This window comes from Myotis nattereri (assembly GCF_964212035.1).
Source record: "Myotis nattereri genome assembly, chromosome: 2".
In the NCBI taxonomy this organism is placed as follows: Eukaryota; Metazoa; Chordata; class Mammalia; order Chiroptera; family Vespertilionidae; genus Myotis; species Myotis nattereri.
Window position 1 is genome coordinate 209,798,666 of NC_138076.1, and position 14,639 is coordinate 209,813,304.

At 53.2% G+C, this 14,639-nt stretch overlaps 1 protein-coding gene across 1 annotated transcript; it reads left to right on the forward strand.

Moving 5' to 3' along the window:
* Positions 1-2,468: 2,468 nt before the first annotated feature.
* Positions 2,469-9,236, forward strand: LOC308514614 (DNA dC->dU-editing enzyme APOBEC-3C-like). The gene is made up of 3 exons (XM_081084828.1): positions 2,469-2,780; positions 7,754-8,039; positions 9,060-9,236. The coding sequence occupies exons 1-3, from the start codon at positions 2,574-2,576 to the stop codon at positions 9,077-9,079; spliced, it is 513 nt and encodes a 170-aa protein (XP_080940954.1). The 5' UTR covers positions 2,469-2,573; the 3' UTR covers positions 9,080-9,236.
* Positions 9,237-14,639: the final 5,403 nt, after the last annotated feature.

Genomic DNA, 14,639 nt, shown 5'->3' on the forward strand with positions numbered 1-14,639 from the left:
GCGCCGGGGACCAAGGGCAATGCAGCAGCAACAAGGGAACCAGGAGTCCACTCCGGTGCCCTGGCCCGGGTACTGCCCCCACTCTGTCCTCCTCTGTAGCCCTTTCTACTTGGGGGCCCTCAGGTGACGCTGTCCTCAGCCTTGTCCTCCCCTGGTCTAGCCTGGCTTCTCTCCCGCTCTGGGCACCTTCTCTGCAGGCCCCTCTCCATGGGGCTTTGCCCTCTTCTGGGGAAGCCCCCACAGTTGCTTCTGAGTGGCCCCTCCTGCCCCTCGCCCAGGCCTGCTGTCCACTTGGTCCTCCTCCCAGTCTGCCAGTTGTGGGCTGGCTGTCCCCTCCCTGCCCGCGGGGCCCCTGCGCTGTGGCCTTTCCTGTGCCCTCTTGGCCATGAGACTTGCACTAAAGGATGAGTGGAGCACTGGGGGCATTTGGCTTGAAGCACTTGGATCCGCTTTCTGTGCTACTGACCCCGTTATCCACACAGAGTGAGAGGGGCTCGCTGAGCAGGAAGTGAAATCCTGTCTCCCAAGGTGCCTGTGAGCAGAAGAGCAAAGTCAGGCTGTGCCCAGAGGCATCCCCGCCCTCGCGTTTATAGTGCACCCACCGGTGGGGGAAATGCTGTTTACAATGAGAGGAGAAAAACCTCTCAGCCAATGGGGCCTCGCTGCCAGCTGACGTCATGCAAGGGCTGGACATGGCTTTGCCTGGGCAAGGGACTGGCTCTGTCACTCAGCAACCCTTTGACTTGGACAGGCTACTCCCCTCTCTGTGTCCCATTCCCTCCTCTGTAAAATGGGGTGAGGCCCCTGGATTGGGGAGGAATAGAGGAGTTCAGATACAAGGAGCTCTTAGAACAGTAGCCAAAGCCTGTGAATTTAGGTGTTAGCCTGTCATCCTATCTAATAAAAGAGAAACATGGTAATTGGCGTACGACCACTACCCTTCCCATTGGCTAATCAGGGAGATATGCAAATTAACTGCCAGCCAAGATGGCGGCCAGCAGCCAGGCAGCTTGAAACTAACATGAGGCTTGCTTGCTTCAGTGATGGAGGAAACCAATGTTCCCCGCCTGCCTTGCAGGCCTCTGAGCCTGCAGTTTGAAACATTTTAACAAATATAGAAGCTAAAAAAACCCCCCAGAAACCAGCTTTCAGCGAGCTGGATCTCAGAGCTGGAGTCAGAGCTGGAGTTATACATTGTTTTGATTACCTACTTTCAGCAGCAGAGGCCTAAGAGCTGGAGCCTCAGAGCTAAAGCTGGCCAAGAATTTAAAAAAAGAAAAGAAAAAAAGCAGTTGGGAGCTTCCGTCACCTGCCAGCCTGAAAACAGCCCTCAGCCCCTCACCCAGACTGGCCAGGCACCCCAGTGGGGACCCCCACCCTGATCCAGGACACCCTTCAGGGCAAACCAGCCAGCCCCACCCATGCACCAGGCCTCTATCCTATATAGTAAAAGGGTAATATGCCTCCCAGCACCGGGATCAGCAGAGCCGAGAGGCCCCCCGGCACCGGGATCAGCATGACAGGGGGCAGCGCCCAAACCCCCTGGTCGCCCTGCGGCTCTGTGTGTGACGGGGGTGGGGCCACAACCTCCCTATCCGCCCTGCTCTGTTCGTGACAGGGGAAGGCACCCCAACCTCCTGATCAGCCCTGCTCTGTGCCTGATAGGGGGGAGCTCCCCAACCTCTGATTGCCCTGCGGCTCTGTGTGTGACAGGGTGCAGCGCCCCAACCCCCTGATCAGCCCTGCTCTGTGTGTGACACAGGGTGCAGAGCCCCAACCTCCCCCTCCCCCCCAAGGGGCCTTCTCTGTGTGTGACAGGGTAGAGCCATAACCTCCCCATTGGCCCTGCCCTGAGTGTGAGAGTGGTGGCGTCCCAACCCCCTGATCCGCCCTGCTCTGTGTGTGACAGGGGGCGGTGCCCCAACTCCCCTATCGGCCCTACTCTCTGAGTGACAGGGGGGAGCTCCTCAAACCCCTGATGGGCCCTGCTCTGTGCACGACAGGGGGCGGTGCCCCAACCCCCCAATTGGCCCTACCCTGAGCGTGACTGAGGGTGGCATCGCAACCTCCCGATCTGCCCTGCTCTGAGCCCGACCAGGGGCTGTACCTAGGGATTGGGCCTGCCCTCTGCCACCCAGGAGCAGGTCTAAGCCAGCAGGGCGTTATCTCCCGAGGGTTCCCAGAGTGTGAGAGGGCACAGGCCGGGCTGAGGGACCCCCCCACTTCCCCTCAAGTGCACAAATTTTTGTGCACCGGGCCTCTAGTTAAATAATAATAATAAACATGCATAGGTGAAATATCAGTCATGAATTGCACCTTAATATGAAAATCTAATGTTTGGGGGTGGAGGCAGTTTTAATACTCATTTCTGTATTCAAATCATTGGGGTTGGGGGATTGGGTGTGTGTTGTTGTAAGCAGCAGAGCCAGGCTCTAAGGGAGAGGACAGGAGCCCCCCCACTCGCCCCACTGTCCCTGCAGCCCCTGCCCTGCTGTTCTCCCCTAGATGAAGGCAGGGGTTACTGGGAGGCAGGGTGCCCAGGTTGTCCATGGGGTGTGTTCAGGAGTCACTGGATGGGTGAAACTCGTAGGAACACTGAATTGTCTGTTTTCTCTCTTGCCCACTGCAAACCAATGAGAAGCATCTATCCCAAGACCTTCTACTCCAGCTTCAAAAACCTAGAGGGCTATTGGCCGAAGTCTACCCATCTCTGCTTTGAAGTGGAAACATGGGAGGATGGCTCATTTCTTGACTATCAAAATGGTGTCTTTCGAAACCAGGTATGTGCCGCATGATGCTGTCATCAGAGACAGGAGCTAAGCCAGGGAAGGATGTGGGGAGATGATAATATGGAAAATGCCAGAGGCTTCTTCCCACAACACTGTCCTGTGTTTTAGCCCTGGATGCCCCTGCCTGACCCTCCCAAATCACCATAGACCAGCAGTCACCAACGGGTGGTCTGTGGACCACTGATGGCCCGTGAGGGCTGAAAGGTTGGTGACTGCTGCCATAGACAATGGCATTTGACTTATCCACGAGGCCTCCTCTAGTCACTAGAGTCTATTGAACTTGCTGGCCCTCAGTCTCCACCTCTTTCAGGGACTTCAAACTGTCTTGGAGGAAAGGGCATCTAGGCTTGGCTAAAAGTGCTGATAGGCTTATGTGTATAGAAAAGAGTATATTCGATTGGACTCACATACATAAATGCTTTTTCCATATTCAAAAGCAAAATTTTCATAAAGGCCTGTTTCACCTCCCTGTCCTCTTTCTCAGTGTTTGCTCGACTGTTATTAGAATTCAGCCACTCAGCCAAATTAGCAAAATGGGTCTCAGATCTAGATCATACATACATCAAAGTAAGCACTCTTCTTAAAGCATTCTCCTTGGGAGCTCAGGCTGTGGGCCACCTCAGAGTTAATGCTCACATCCCGACATCTCTCTGATAGGCTAAGGCTATACATAATCCTCTGTTATGTACTATGGTTTATCATAAGGAATCTCCCACAGGCTAAGCTTGATACTCACGATGTTGGTTGTAGGAGAATTGCAAAAATGAATGTTTGCCATACTTTAAATACCTGGATTAGAACCACAAAAATGTGAAATGCTATCTATATATATATAAAGCCCACTGACTGAATGGCGGAATGACTAGAACGACCAGTCAACCAGTCACTATGATGTGCAATGACCACCAGGGGGCAAATGCTTAATACATGAACTGCCCCCTGGTGGTCAGTGTGCTTCCACAGTGGGAATAGAGCTTGGCTGACTGGGATGAGCAGTGCCTGCACAGAAGGCCGATCCTCGCAGGCTGCGCCCACACACAGGTGCAAAAATACGTGCACCAGGCCTCCAGTCTATATATATAAAAGCCAAGGGACCTGAACCCCGGAACGACCAGTTGTTTTGATGCACACTGTGGCCCTGATCAGCCCCCCCACACCCTAATTGGGGATGGGCCAGCCAACCCCCCAAACCCCCTCCCCTGGGCAGGCCCCACTCTGATCAGCACCGGCCACTCCAATTGGTGGCGGGCTGGCTGGACCCCACCTGTCCATGAATTCGTGCAACAGACCTCTAGTTATAAATGAGACACACACACACACACACACACACACACACAATAAGGAACATAGCATGTCTGTGAGATCTGGCATATGAAGGGTTGGGAAATATTAAAAATACTGGACACTCTGAACCCTTTGAAAGCACAAACTAACCAACTAATGCTGAATTGACTTGCAGACCTAGTTCAGCTGAGTTTTGATGGGAAAACATGAGATTGAAATCTCATTAAAATGTACTTAAATACGCATTACAAGGTTTTCACCATTTTTTTCCTACAGCAATGGCAGTTTCCCAATAATTGAAAAGTGATTCTCTTCCCAGTAATGTAGTTGTCACTTATTGTGTGTTTTCTTCTTCATCTTTTTCTGTGCTTTCAAACACTTAAAATGCTTGAGCACTTTCTTTTCAGAAAGTTACGATATTACCTTTAAAAATAATTTAATTTTAGCCGAAACAGGTTTGGCTCAGTGGATAGAGCGTCGGCCTGAGGACTGAAAGGTCCCAGGTTCGATTCCGGTCAAGGGCATGTACCTGGGTTGGGGGCACATCCCCAGTAGGAGATGTGCAGGAGGCAGCTGATCGATGTTTCTCTCTCATCGATGTTTCTATCTCTCTCCCTTCCTCTCTGTGAAAAATCAATAAAATATATTTAAATAAATAAATAAATAAAAATAATTTAATTGTAAATGCTCATTTAAAGGTGTCTGTGCATCTGCTATGCCCCTTTCCCTAGGAGCCAGCTCTGAGACATTGCTCAGCAGCTGTTCAATGTTCATTACCTTTAAGCCCAGTACCAAGTGCAACTGGCGTCTGTTACACACTGGGTCTAGTTTTCCTCCATCTTCCAGGGCTTCGTGGAATAAGAAGCGAATCTAGTACAAATGAAGAGTAAATGTTTCTGGGCAACAGCAGAGTTAGCAAGCGGACTATTTATCCACAGACGCACATCAGTCCGCTTGAGCAGGCGTTCGGCACATTGGAATGTAAAGGGATCAGCCTCCTGTGTTTGGGGTCAGTTTTCCTTTGCTGTGTTCTTTAGAACGAGGGTGGGGGCCTAGGTGTCCTTATCAAGGTGTCGTCCACGGCACGTGCCCGTGAGGGAGCACGGGCTCTGCTGTGCCCTCGTGCGGGGCAGTCCCGGGAGCATCAGTGTTTGGTAGAGGAGCCCTCACGTTAAACAAAACCACCGTAGAGTACAGTGTACAGTTGTGTTGCTGATTTTTCTTTGAAATATAAAATATTTTAAGCTTTTTTTTTTTTTTTTGTCAAAAGTGGCAACATCTTAATGCAAATAAAAATCCTTTTTGTGGCCGAAACCGGTTTGGCTCAGTGGATAGAGCGTCAGCCTGAGGACTGAGAGGTCCCGGGTTCGATTCCGGTCAAGGGCATGTACCTGGGTTGCGGGCACATCCCCAGTGGGGAGTGTGCAGAGGCAGCTGATCAATGTTTCTCTCTCATCAATGTTTCTAACTCTCTCTATCTCTCTCCTTTCCTCTCTGTGAAAAATCAATAAAATATATTTTTAAAAAAATCCTTTTTGTGGTTGTAAGATTTAGCTTATGAATCATTCAACTTGAAGTGAAAGATGACCAGGTCATTGTTAATGACTCAGTCCATCAACAATATATGTATTTTTGTAAAGGAAAAGGACTTGTAGATATTTAATATATTTTTATTGATTTCAGAGAGGAAGGGAGAGAGAGAGAGAAACATCAATGATGAGAGAGTATCATTGATCAGTTGCCTCCTGCCCGCACCCAACCGACGATCGAGCCCGCAACCCGGGCATATGCCCTTGACCAGAATCTAACCTGGGGTCCTTCAGTCCACAGGCTGATGCTCTATCCACTGAGCCAAACCAGCTAGGGCAGCACTTGTAGATATTTAATCAGTACAAGATATATATCTGTTTTGCAGAAATAAAATGGTGCTTAGAGATTCTCTTTAAATATTTTTTGTGCTGAAATGCATTTTCTGTTGACCTGCGGAATGTTCTGTACAAAACTGTATGGTTGAACTGTTGGGCTAGATACTTATGTTTTTTAAAATCTGGACTTAGCCAAGTATACGTGACCATGTTAAAAATAGTATCTTTGTTATTAAAATGCTGATTGCAAAAAAGAAAAAAAAGAAAGAGGGTCTAGGACAGTTGGGGCTGCTGTGACCAATGCCTTATGGGGCCCTAGGAAGTGCTCTGCTGGCTAGGTCCTCCCCCAGCTACCCTCTGCCTCTTCCAGGCCCAGGATGTGGGATCCCCCAGGGGAGAACCCACACCCACTTCCTGCCTGCCTCCCACCCGCTCTGAGCCAAGCACTAAGGTCTCCTGTGCAGCATCCAGCACACACCAGCCCTCCCTTCTCCACCCAAAGTGCAGACTACTCAGAGCCCTTATGGGGTGGACAGGTGTCACTGGGCAGTACTTTCCCATGGGAGTGTAATCAGGGTCACTCAGGTCATTTAACCTTTCTAGTACCCAGGGGTCAAACTTTCAGAGAAATCGATCAATTAATGTTGATAACGTACTTTGTAATATATCTAAGATATTGTTTCAACATATCTGTAATAATAAAAGGGTAATATGTTAATTAGACCAGACGTCCTTCTGGACACCATTCCTGATGTTCTTCCGGACGAAGCCGGGGCTGGGCAAAGCGACCCGGGTCCCGGTGCCTGCCAGGGGCCGGAGGAGGGAAGCTGGTGCCGGCAGCCGGGTGAAGTAAGGCCTACTCTTGCACGAATTTTCATGCATCGGGCCTCTAGTAGTTAATATAAAAGTTCTTCGTGAGATAGTTTACACTCTTCTTCCATACCACGTCACGGAGATAAGGAGTGTATTCCGTATTTGTCGCGCACGTCAGTGCAGGCGAGCCGCACTTCAAGAGCACAGTAGACACCCGTGCTAGTGGCTCCCTGTGGGCAGCACGGCTCTGGGCCCTCCCGGCAGACAGCACCCAGGGAACAAGCCTGGACCCAGCGGCCTGGCCTGGAGCGGGCCCTCGGGATGTTGCAGTTCATGGGTGCGTGTGGGAAGGGATGCGGAAATAAAACATCAGGGAGGGGAGGAGTTTACAAAGGGATGGATCGCTCCACTGGCGATGCTCAGTGGTTGAGCATCGACCCCTGGACCAAGAGGTCACTGGTTAGATTCCATTCAGGGCACAAGCCCAGGTTGTAGGTTTGATCTCCAGTGGGGGGTGTGCGGGAGGCAGCTGTTCCATGCTTCTCTCTCATCAATGTTTCTATCTCTCCTTTCCCCTTCCTCTCTCTAAAAATCAGTACAAATAGCCCTCGCTGGTTTGGCTCAGTGGATAGAGCGAGCATCAGCCTGCGGACTGAAGGGTCCTGGGTTTGATTCAGGTCAAGGGTACATGCCCAGGTTGTGGGCTCAATCCCCAGCAGGGGTCGTGCAGGAGACAGCCAATCAATGACTCTCTCTCACCATTGACATTTTATCCCTCTCACCCTTCCTTTCTGAAATCAATAAAAATATATTTAAAAAAATAAAAATCAATAAAAACATATTTTTTAAAAAATAAAAAGGGGATAAATCAATCAACAACATGACCCTGAGACTATTGCTCCCTGTCCCCTGGTGCCCACCCCCCAGTCCTGTCACATGCCTGCTCTGTCACATGCCTGCTTTGTTACGAGGGTCCCCCCACCCTCTCTCCATCTCTCCCAGTTGTATCCTGGCCACGCTGAACTCTGCTTCCTGGATTGGTTCCATGAGAAGGTTCTGTTTCCTGATGAGATTCAGTGTCCTGATGCGCAATACCATGTCACCTGGTACATATCCTGGAGCCCCTGCTTCGAGTGTGCAGAGCAGGTGGCTGGCTTCCTGAATTATCATGAGAACGTGGACCTGAGCATCTCTGCCGCCCGCCTCTACTTGTATGAGGATGAAGATGAGCAGGGGCTTCGAGATCTGGTTGCTGCAGGGGCCAAGGTGGCCATGATGGCTCCAGAGGGTGAGAGCAGAGGGAGCTGGGCAGGAACGGTGGGGGGCATGTAGAAGCACCCAGGGAGAGTGAGTGGCAGGGGGACTTGGGAAACTGAGGCAGGAGTGAAGACACCTGGCAAAGAGGAAACTGGGCCCTGAGTGGGGTTGCCCAGGGGAGGCTCAGGAGAGAAAGGCTCCTAGGCCAGACCTGCCTGCTCTCTCCCCTCTTTGCTGCAGATTTTAAATACTGTTGGGATAACTTTGTGTACAACGGGGGGTGGAAGTTCACATATTGGAAGAACGTGCGTCGAAATTATGGTCCTCTGCAGCAGCAGCTTGATAAAATCCTCTGGTATGAGTTTCCTCCCGCGCCCCCCCCCCCCCCACCCCTTACCTCCCACAACCTTCACCTGAGTCTGGGCCTCTCTGCTCCTTCAGGTGCCTCCCCACCCCGACCCTCCCTCCCTCCACCCCTCAGCGCCTCCCTCTCCCCCAGCAAAGGTGCTCCCCCCTCCTCGGTCCTCCCATCTCACCACATGAACCAAATGTTGTTACTAAACCGAACACAAGGGGTCATGAATGTGTATGAGTGTGGCCATCAGAAGAGAGAGGAGACAGAGAATGCCTGCATTCGGTGGCTACGGCTTCCTTAGTAACAACCTGTAGCCCAGCCCCTGTGATGTGAATGCGCCTAGTATTAAGAGCAACTATTTTTAAAAAATATATCTTTATTGATTTTAGAGAGGAAGGGAGAGGGAGAGAGAGATGGAAACATCAATAATGAAAGAGAATCATTGATCTGCTGACTCCTGCACGCCCCACACTAGGGATTGGACCCGAAAACCAGTCATGTGCCCTGATGGGGAATCGAACCTTGACCTCCTGGTTCAGAGCCTGCTGCTCAACCACTGAGCCACACTGGTTGGACTGAGCAGCTATGCTTAATTAGGCCTTTGTTTACATGGTAAAAGCTCTTCCTGCTCAACTCCCTTTGTTCTCAGGATGGTCCTGATAAGTTGCTAATGTGTGTGTGTTTTTGTCTCCTCAGGGACTGAGGAAGATTCATGACTTTATTTTTGGGACAGAATGATGTCTCCAAGTGGCTGGCTCCCGGGGCTGAATGGAAGAGCCCTCGCTAAAACTGAAGCAGCACAGCTTTCTCTCCAGCTCCCTGAAGCTCCCCTCCCCAAGTCCCTATGCAATAAAAGGCTAATATGCAAATTTTCCCCTTTTCCAGGAGTTCAACCAGGGGGTGGGGCCCGTCCGCCAACCACCTGGAGCCTTCCACCACCACCACCCTCCCCGCAATTAATGAAACCAAAGTTTACTGGGAGAAGCCAGTCCTGGAGAAGGGGTAGCTGGGGTTCCAAGTGCAGTCCGGTGTCTGGAGCCTCCTTTCCATGTGACGGGGGGAGTAGTTCAGTGTCCAAGCTAATTAAAGTCTAATAGTCCATGTGTGGAGGCCACATGGACACAGGGGTGGGCTCCCCCAACACAGGAAGGAACGTCAGGAAGCCATTGCTGCCAGGGAGAAGAGAGAGGGCGAGAGGAAGTGCGGGCCTTTTACTTTAGGGGGTGGGCAGTCTTGCTAGCTCCTAAGTGGTCTTTTCAAAGAATTCTGCCTAGGCAACATCCTTGGGATTGGTTTATATGCCTTACTGCCTTGTGATTGGTTATCTGCATGCGATCTCAGCAGTATCCATACGTGTTAAAGTTCATGCCTCTCTGGGGAGTGCCCTTCCTTCCCCGCCCAGTTGGGTGCCTTAGTAACTCTGCCTCATTGGGTTCCCGGTTCTACTTCCTTTCCCGTGGTCCCGCCCCTACCTACCGGCTTCCTTCCGTCTCCTCACAAGGAGGGAGGCACAGGTGTGGACCACACTCTTGACTGACTGGGTCATTGAACCAGGCAAAGTGGTCGGCTCAGAATCTCTCCTCCGCCTGGAGATGAAGACCAAAGCAGAAGGTCAGTCTGAGATCCATGGGGACCTCAAGGGCATCTTCTCCCAACAGCCCCTCCTGCTCCTGGCACACCTGCACTCTGCCCAGCTCAGGTGGTGCAGGAACCCTCCAGGCCAGCGGGAGCACTGTCTCCATGCAGCCCAGCCGCCCTGGGTGGTCGCTAACCTCCAACAGGAACGTCCAGGTGTTAGCTGCAGAGCTGGGCGATGACTCTGAAGCCAGACAGCAAATGGGTCCGGGCTGCCTGTCACTACTTGAGCCAGGTCAGCAGAGACAGGGTTGAGTCGTATATCCGAGTTTATTCCAATAAGGCCGGCAGTGAGGGAGAGCAGCAGGTCATCCATGAAAATCCGCTCTTCCCCATAAACCAGCTGCTGATACTGGGTAGAAGGACAGAGATTACATGGGAAGTAGGAGTGACGGGCATGGGGAGCAGGCCAGGGGAATGGTGCCGGCTACAGGCAGTGCAGGCTGGGAACTGGTAAGGACGGGCGTCTCGGGACTGGATTGTTTCAGCAACAAGGTGGTGAATCTTTCCATGATGACCGGCAGTTCTCGAAAAAGGAGAATGGGCTGCATTCTGAGGTTAACTCCCATGTCCCGGGGATACAAGTCTCAGCCAGGTCAGCATGTGCTTCCTCTAATTAGAACAGAACAACCACCACTACCAGAGCATGATTCATACTTCTTACAACTACAGCTAGTCCCCACTCCTCGATGTCTGCCCCTAACAACTCCACAGTCACGTGGGACCAACGAGGCTCCCAGCTCACTGCTAGGCCAGCCTCAGGATACATGGGGTCTGGGTCCTCGGGGCCCAGTGTGCAGCCGCCTGGAACCCCTGTGTCCTGTCAGCCAGCTGGGGGAAGAGGGGGAGAAAGGGGCAGGTGACCAAGCTAGCTGCTGCTGCTGAGGAAGGTCCCACAAGCTGCCATATGGAGTTTATTTCCACATCTCCTGGCCAGGACTGTCACCCAGCCACACCTGGCAGCAAAGGAGTTCAGGAAATGGAGCCTTCATGCTGGTAACTGGGTAAGCATCAGGGGCTATACATGCTGAAACAGGAGCATTAACACTGGGACATGCGTCGTCTCTACCGCACATGTGAGATTTTCAGCAGTAAATGGGAAGCACGCATGTGCTGGATTGGAGAGTATCCCCTCCACATCACGTCCTGCTCAGAGCCTCAGAATGCGCCCCTATTTGGCCATAGGGTCCTCGCAGATGGAGTCATTTAAGGTGAGGCCAGATGAAGTGTGTGTGGGGCGGGGGGTGCGGGGGGTGCTATTCTAATCTGACTGGTGTCCTGTAAGAAGAGGTGACACGGACTCTCAGGGGGTAGCCATGTGAGGGCAGGTTGGAGGGAGGTTCTACAGGTCCAGGACTTAGGGCAACACCAGGGGGACAGGCCCAGCTGTAGCAGACACAGCAGCCTTCGGAGAAAGCACAGCCTGCGGACACCTTGGTCTCAGACCTCCGTCCTCCAGAGCTGTGAGAGGATAGCTTTCTGCTGCTAAGAGCACCCGGTGTGTGGTAATTTGTTAAGGTTAGGGCCTGGCCGGCATGGATTGGTGGTTGAGCATCAACCTGTGAACCAGAAGGTGAGGGTTCGATTCCCAGTAGGGGCACATGCCCGGGTTGTGAGCTCAATCCCCAGTGGGGGGCATGCAGGAGGCAGTCAATCAATGATTCTCTCTCATCATTGATATATCTCCCTCTCTCCCTCTCCCTTCCTCTCTGAAATTAATCCATATATATAAAAGCCTAATATGCTGAGTGTCTGACCATTTGACCGTTTGATCAATTGCTATGACACACACTAACCACCAGGGAGAATACGCCCAACCAGTAGGTTGCCTTGCTGGTGTGGTCCTGCCAATTGGGGACTGGGCGAGATAGCTGGACATGCCCTGGACACCTCGTGTGGTACCTCCCCAGCCAGCATGCCTCCCGGATTGCAAGAGGGCCCAGGCCAGGCCAAAGGACCCCACTGGTTCACGAATCTGTGCACCAGGTTTCTAGTAATATATTTTTAAGAAAAAGACTGGGTCTGGTGGGTGGCTTTGGAGCCAGGGTGGCTGGTTCTGGTCCTCCCCACTCTACCCCCTCCTGAGTGGCCCTGGGCAAAGCCACCAGGGTCTCCATCTCCCACGTCTGCCAGTGCTCTGCTGAGATTCCAGGGTGGTTAGTGATTGGCAGCTCCTCCCATTCCCATGAGGGCTGCTCTCAGCGGGGAGCCTTGGACAGCAGGTCCTCTCTGCTGGTGTGGGGCCCTGTGAGCAGATCCAGCCATTCCCTCTGCTGTGAGGCCAGAGTTACTGAGCTCCTGCCAGCAGGCAGCCCGCGTCCTGCAGCTTCTCCCTCACACTGACCTGTCAGTGCGGACCGGCTCCTGACATCAGTCCCTCTGGTCACCTCCTGAGGCAGGGAGGAGGGTCATCTGACAGCTGGGGAAACTGAGGCCCTGAGGAGCCGTGGGACTTGTCCAGCAGCCCCCCAGCTGGGAAAGAGCCCGGCCCAGGCTCCTGACTGTAAGGGGGAGGCCCTTCCTTCCCCCCTCGGGCCCCCTTCTCCCCTCTCCCCCCAGGACGTCTCCTGCTGCCAACTCAAAGGACCAGTTCTCACTGCTCCTGCCTTTAAAGATGAGGGTGACCTGTCCCACAGCTTCTTTCTGGTCCCCAGTGCTCGTGCGGCCTTGACCAAAGTGGTGTGGCCCTGGGAGAGTCGGGCAGCATCAGAGGCCTGGGTTAGAGTCCTGGCATCTGGCTCTGCCACCCACCAGCTGTGAGGTGTCAGGCAAGGCCTTTCCCTCTGAGCTCGGCCTCCCCATCTGTGCGATGGGTATCAGGGGCCGACCTTTGGGGCTGCTTGGGAAGCAAAGGTGTGTGAAAGCCCTCTGCAGCCTGTGCGTGTGGGCTCACACGCGTGAGTATCTCCTGATGGTAAATAGGGGTCAGCCAGTCATTCTTGGGTTTCTTCAGCAGGTCTTGATTGAGATCCCAGGATGTGCAGGCACTGTTCCAGCGCTGGGGTCCCAGCCAGGCACAGCAGCCACCAACGTCCCTGCCCCATGTGGCTCACATCCGTGTGGAGACACGCAATAAACAGTGCTCTAACATATGTGTACCATATCAGAGGCTGACCCCTGCTGCAAAGATAGGGTAGGGGACAGGGAGGGGGTGCTGGTTCCTGGGGAGTGGGCCGGGGGTGTCTGAGCAGGACCTGAGCGAAGTGAGGGAGGGAGCCCAGTGGGTCCTTTAGAGATCACCCGGGTGAGGCACAGGGAGCGCAGAGGCCCTGGGGTGGGGGCCTGTGTGTGAGGAGCAGCCTGGAGCCAGTGTGGCTCTGAGTGTGGCGCCCGGAGTGGGTGAGCTGGAGGCTGTGGGGTGAGGGAGGGTGGGGACAGTGTGGGAGGCAGGGGCATCTGAAGGAGGGGGTGGCACAGCTCAGGGAGGGCAGCGTGAGTCCTGGTAGATGGCTGGCGTGCTGCTTTGAGTCAGAAGTCGATAGTTCAGGACAAACTCGGAGACTTCTGCAGGCCCACTGTGTGACACTCTCACTCCTTCTCTCAGTCTTGGTGAAAAGGAAGTAAAAGGCAGTGAGGCCCATTTAACACGTGCTTTGCAGGGTTTTAATGAGACCCAGGAGGCTGTGGAGGGGGCTCCACTGGGGCGTGGGGGGTCCTGCACACCAGGGGGCACTGAGAGGCACTGGGCTTGCTGGGGTCACATCCCCAGCAGGGCCTGTGTCCTAGTCCTGGGCATCACGGAGACAGCCAGGTGACTCTCGTGTGGGGGAGGGTGGCTGCCTGCACAGGGCGGAAGCACTGGACCACGGGGTGATCCTGTCCTGGGCCTGGCACACAGGGAAGACCAGACATCATCACACGACTCAGAAAGGCAGGCAGTTTCAAACGTATGAATTGTTTATTTCTCTCTTTAAAAATATTTTTTGATTGATTTGAGAGAGAGGAAGGGAAGGGAGACAGAGATAGAAACATCGATTGGCTGCCTCCTGCATGACCCCTGCTGGGGATCAAGCCGGAAACCTGGGCATGTGCCCTGACTGGGAATCGAACCGGCGACCTCTTGGTTCATGGGTGAGGCTCAGCCCCTGCGCCACACCAGCCGAGATGAATTGTTTATCTCAGAAAGTTTCCATTTACTATTCTCGGACCATGGTTGACTGTGGGTAACTGAACCATGGAAAGTAATACGTGGGTATGGGGCGGCTGTAGGAGGCATGGTTCACATTCCTGGCTCAGGACCTGGCCGCGCACCTGGTGTTACTATAACCTAAGTCCCCGTCTCCCCCTGTCAGAGCTGGGGAGGGCACTGGGGCTTGGAGGGGATACGTGTGGGACAAGACAAACAAAATGAGAGAATGAAGGCGACAGACCCGTCTGTGAGGAGAGGAGTGTCTCTCACCGGGGCGAAGGAGCCTATCGCTTGGAGACGTGTATGTTTTTGAGAAATGAGGGAGGGGAGACTTGCTGAGGGACACTCCAGCCTGGGGGTATAAGTCCTCCAAACCCCCACCTCAGCGGGGCACCTACATTGGCTGTGTGAGTGCATTCATTTCCTGCAAGTAAACGTGCACCTGCTGTGGCTGCTGCGTGCTGTCTCCTGTTCAAATTCCTCCTACAAGGGGACAAGAGCCGAGGACGAGA